Consider the following 6,000-nt stretch of genomic DNA (forward strand, 5'->3'; position numbering starts at 1 on the left):
ATTGTTGATATTACTTACACATAAATGTCAATAGACCTTTAAAAAAATTTTATCAGCTGACAACTTACTGTTGATTTATTTTTATATTCATTGAAATCATGAACATTGTCGTTTATGAATATTCTTTTAAACGGCTTGAGACTCAGAATATTTAAATATCAGTATGCATTTTTCTACAATTTTGAACTCTGTTTCCACTGTTGGTATTCTGTTTCAAACAGAATAAAACTCTGATAAACAATGAAGATAAAAATATAAAACTTGAAATTAAACGAAATGAAATTTTATGATGTACCTTATTTTAAAATGCATAGAAAATCGGCGTCGTTCCTAAAATAAAATTCTGGTAATTTTAACATTCGAATATTTAAATTTGTCAAAATTCCTATTTCATACCTGAACCATTTAGGTTATTTGTTGGAGATTAAATTGCTTTTAAATAAACTGGAGTCATTTTTATGTTGCTTTAGGAATGAACGTGGGACCTGTTGTAAGCGGCGTGATTGGTGCTCGCAAGCCTCATTATGACATCTGGGGGAACAGTGTAAATGTAGCCAGTCGAATGGACAGTACAGGGCTACCTAACTGCATACAGGTAGGTCAGGTTTCTGATGATATGGTTGATTGGTTAAATGTTTTTGGTCTCTGCGACTTTTCCTACTGCTAGAGGTTATCATCAGTGTCCTGGTGATGTGTTGAATTGTTAACATCAACAGGGTAAATTTTTACAACACAGTTAGGATAAGAAAAATGACAATTAGTTCGAGTTGAGATAATATATACAAAGGCTATACAATAATATCCAAAAAGTTCAAAGGCTACAGGTTGTAGAAAATTATGGAGAAGTTTTATGGTCGCCATAGTGATCTCATTGAAAAATATTCATCCTAGGTATTTCTTTTTGTGTCACGAATCTGGACGTATTTGATACTCATTAGTTTGCCTGTTGGTGTCGTTGTTGTATACCTTGTTCTCATTTGAGAATGTGACATTACTTACTTTGATTTGACTAAAGTTTACATTTCGGGTGTCATCGATGAAGCAGAAGACACTTACTCTTCCGGAACACCTGGTTTTACTCTCCTCGTACGTTTTTCAGGAGTCTCGGTGTAAATCTGTCTTTTGTCCATATTTTGCCCTAGTTTTATGGAATTTGAGTTTGGGTTATGATTATGTTGTCATGTTGGTATTTTCTTGATGTTTTTTATAAGTTGTCCTTTTCTTCCTTATCAATTAGTTGATGAATTAACTTTAAAATGGCAAAGTGTGTATAACCTGTGTCAGTCTGGTCCGTCCATTCCTGTCTATAGACTTTCCTTTTAGTTCTGGTTTCTTTTAACACTGCTTGAAACAATCAAATTATGAAGAGGTCAAAAACTGTGTCTTGCATAATATATTGTTTGAATGAATTATAATTTAAATCATTGAAATATTCAATATGTATACGTTTCAAAAAATCGTTAAATTCAGAAACAATTAAGGCAGGTTATTAAAATCGGAAACTCTCGGATAAACATCCATTATTATACAGGTTTATTGTGTATATTTATAAAATTTTCCCGCGTAATTAGAAATTGAATTTTGTAAAGCTGAGTGATTATTCATATTTATAGGTAACACAGGACATGTACAACATTCTTTCTGTCCGAGGATATGAACTCAAGTGTCGCGGCATAGTCAAAGTCAAGGGCAAAGGGGATATGACTACGTACTTCCTGACCGGACGTCCAGATGGCAAAAGTCACAAAGTCATGCAAACATAATATTTTAACTCTCTCTGCAGTTAAATCAAATTTGTTAAGCAAAGTTATGCATGACAATACGAGATTTCTCTTGTTTGAGAACTCAACATGTTCTCAAGGATGGGTAATAGATGCAAAGTGTTCGTGGCCTGTGCAATGCTGAATTCTTGAAGAAATTGAAGAGTTTTATAGTCTAAGGGAAGCAACTCCCAAACTTTGTCAGTCCAAAGAGAAACTTGCCTTGTAATGATCATGGTAGCTCTTAACACTTGTCATCCAGATTATTTTTTTTATCTATTTAGTATTTGTACATATCTTTATTTACACGATACTCATGTATTAGGCCCGTTGCCAGCTTAACAGTGATAGATTTACTAGAAAGTATTTGCTTGGGAGAAAACTCATGTTAATTAGCTTTAGAGGGTAAAAGTGCATTTATTTGGCATTTGCCTTATATATATATATATACACACATACAAATATATATGTATGGAAGGTAATTTGCCCACCCACATATACTTCTGAAGAAATTCCACAACCACTTTTTTACTGTCCTTTAATAAGCTCACTTGACACTGTTGTCATTAGATAAACCATATGCCTGGAAATGTTTGCCTCTGTTTGATTTTCGCCCTTTGTGTGCCTGATCAGGAAGGGTGAATTCAAGATGAGGGCGAAAATTTGTTTCACTTATATAACCCTTTTCATGTTATCCTCATAGGGTGAAATGAACACGAGGCAAATTTGTGTTAAATAATACAAGGGCAGACAAAACAGCTGTGGGTGAAAAAATCCCTGTACTCAGTTAACATGCATTTACAGCCTCAGATTATGAAGAAGTTAAAATATTTTGTTTATTTAAAAAAAATTTTTTAAGGGAATATTTTATTAAAAGATATTTTTTTAATCACTGAGATTCAATTTCCTGTTCAACTTACCAGTACAATTGATGTTTTTGATTGATAATTAATCATGTTTGTGTTCACTGCCCCTTAATAATAATCTTATGAATGACATTGATAATTTTTAGAAAGGAAATCAAATTACCAGGAATTTTTTGCATTTGCCGTCTTCTTCGATTTCTATAGGATGTTTATGGTATCTTGTTGTGTTTCCTCAGTTTATTTCAAAGTATGTCGTAGTATTATTTCTCGACATATTTTTTCTAGTTACAGTAAATGAGAAATTTTATTGTCACTGATCTTTAGAACGAAAGTTGATATTTTAATTTAGTGTGTATTTATTGCCAGCATGATACATATGTCTGTCTTTGATCAATAAAGTATCATTTTTTTTTATAACAAAACTCTGAAAAAAAAATCATCGCATTACCACACTGGTATCACCAAGTACAGTAAATTTTTGTTATGGCACACAAACAATATGACCGAGCTAGGACAGCTGTGACTGAAGTGTGACTGAAGGTTTCTTCTGTTTTCATTGTGATGTCATAACTTCATATCTAAGTTGTATGATGAACAGAATCTTATATTTGTTTACAATTCATATGAATAATGATAATAATAAACTAGATTTATTTTACAACAATTGCGAAGCAAGTTTTTCCAACTTATATTAATCACTCTTGTTGTGTGGGGGAAACTGGAGTACCCTGGGAAAACTTACGTGGTCGAGCAGGTGACCCCATACCTTTTCACATCCGTTCCGGGAATCAAACCCCGAACAGCTAGGTAAAAGGTGAGTGTGTTACCACTGCACCACCCGACTACCCTTCATATGAATGGAAGCACATCTAAGATAAATTTATATACAATGGGCCAAGATGAATTTAGTCTGGCATATTCGTGTCCCTGGGTTCGGCCTTTTTGTGTCACTGAGTATGTAATGAAGAATTTGGCATTGTTTAACACCCAGTGATTGACAAAGTGATATTGATTTCACGTTACACCTTCTGACTGATCATTCATCCTATGATGAAGTGAAAAATCCCACAGCATCATGGAAAAGTGTTATCAGAACCGGAAGTTAGTGGCCAACATTTTGATTTAAATGTGGAAGTTTCCTTCATAATAAATTAACATGTAGATGAGGAACACTTATTTTTGTCTAGTAATTAAGTAGTTCAGTTTTTCTTAAATGTGACCTTTTAATGCAAGGTCACACTGCAATACTTTGATGACAAGGGGTTTTAAATGTTACAAGGCATTCAATTGTTTTTTTCATAATTTTTTTTTTCTAAAAAATTGAATAGAAATATGAATGTAGAATATTTTCAACATTAAAATTGAAATAATTATCATATGTATATGATGTATGCACAGTTTTATTTCAGGTAAGCTCCCAGTCATTTAAGCTGGTTGTAAATCATAAGGTTATTTATCGAAATGTATGGTGTTACGTTTGTCCATTCATCCCATCCCGTCTTGTCCCATTCCATCCTGAATTAATGCCATCTTAAGAACCTTGCCTGGGTTCTACATGTCATTGTCTATGTCTCATAAAAATTGTTATGTTTCAACCAAATAGGATCTTGTACATACTCCACACTGCAGAACTTTTAAAGGTTGTTTTATTCCATAGAGATCGTAAGTCTGTTGATACCGTCCCTCATAGCTCTCCGTCACCATGGTTACCTTGTTGGTATATAGATATATATATGTGTGTTCATTGTCTCTGCCATTGATTTACCTATTCTTGCCATTGATATTCTTCATGTCGTGTTTTGTTATCGTATACAAACATTGATACTGATGTCACTGCTAGACAGACATCTTTTGTTTTGTTTTAATGCATTTAGCATTTAGAATTGAATGATATTTTCTAATTAGAAAAATATATTGTAGTGCTACATGTGTATAAAATATCAATATGTTTCATAAACAATTTGTTAAGATTAGAGAAGAAATTTAACGCACAAAACTAACAACCTGAATGCTTTAGAATCATGTAAAGTTTTGTGGGATACAATTTTCAAGATTTTTCAAAAAAATCACAATCGCTAAAAATCTACTGACACAAATCTTCACAGTTCATGGACACATGAGTTCCTGGACTGAGGGTTCCCACATAATGAATAATATCCCCCCTCCCCTCCTTACCCCTACCCCCCGATAAAATTAGTAATTTTATAGTTTATAATTGTCAATTTGTAAGGCCAAAAGCTTAAAAAAAATGTGTCTAGGTAAGCTAGGTAACATACAATCCAGAAAGTAAGTTTTTATTCCATTTGTCATTTTTATTTAATTTTCTTTTACAAAATTATCATTTAATGAAATGTTAGTGTGCTTTATATTACAATTTACTTGTGTTAACTAAAATTGTCATTATAATCTAGCTTTAAAGTTTGGGGCAGGTTCCCCCTAGAGAAGACAGGAACTTTTTTTTTCATGAGGGACTAGATTTACCTAGTTCATGAATCCATATTAGATAGACAGCAATAAGCCCACACAACAGAATCACCAACAAATGCTTTTTAAATGTCCTTTACAAGGCACACATATCAAGCTGTTAACCTCAATCACCAACAAATGCAAATACTTTTTTAAATGTCCTGTAGTAAGCCCACCCCCTGATATTGAATCAGAGGATCTTTACAAGGCTTTGTACAGTATCACTGAAGTGCAATATCAAGCTGTTAACCTCATCTATCTACTGTTGTTCAACAGAATCGCCAGCAAATACTTTTTTAAATGTCCTGTAGTAAGCCCACCCCCTGATATTGAATCACATGCAAAAGTGTGTTGTTCCCTAGGCTTATAAGATAAAAATTTTTTTAAAATAGTTCTATAATCCATGGATTACTCTATTCGACTTTATGTGTTGAAATTATTGCTTAGAAGACACATTTGTACGCAAAGTTTTTTGTTTCTGAAATGTCTTCGTCTTAGTCGGTGCCTATAATTGTCTATTGATGTAGACAATAATTAACAATTAGATCTATATCACTTACACATCATATCTGATGTGTTAAGGTCTGAATTTTTTATCTTGATATGGTAATGTGGCTATTACAGATATTATAATAATGAGCATTTTTATTTATATTGTAGAAATTGAAAACCTCACTAGCTCGTTGATTGGTTAATGGAAATTTCAGTTAACCCCAATGTCAAGTCATTTACTTAGAAAACATTTTTTTCCTGAATCAGCCGAAAATGTCTCAGGTATTTTTCATATCTACCTATCTACATGCATTAGAGAGCTATGCTGTTGACCCTTCCAAGTGTATGTTATAGGGACTTCCAATCATCCAGGGATTTTGATATCTAAGAGAAATATATATATTTTGAGAAGGAGG

The 6,000-nt window shown here is 32.9% G+C and overlaps 1 protein-coding gene across 1 annotated transcript in view; it reads left to right on the forward strand.

Annotated features, from left to right (window-relative positions):
• LOC132560857 (adenylate cyclase type 5-like) overlaps positions 1-1,763 on the forward strand; it is a 42,332-nt gene extending 40,569 nt beyond the window's left edge. Inside the window, exons 17-18 of the mRNA XM_060225561.1 lie at positions 471-595; positions 1,614-1,763. Of these exons, the coding sequence (XP_060081544.1) occupies positions 471-595; positions 1,614-1,763 (275 nt within the window). The remainder of the gene's footprint in view (positions 1-470; positions 596-1,613) is intronic.
• Positions 1,764-6,000: the final 4,237 nt, after the last annotated feature.

This window comes from Ylistrum balloti, unplaced genomic scaffold, assembly GCF_031769215.1.
Source record: "Ylistrum balloti isolate Yb309-2 unplaced genomic scaffold, AGI_CSIRO_Ybal_v1 Utg371124, whole genome shotgun sequence".
Classification (NCBI taxonomy): domain Eukaryota; kingdom Metazoa; phylum Mollusca; class Bivalvia; order Pectinida; family Pectinidae; genus Ylistrum; species Ylistrum balloti.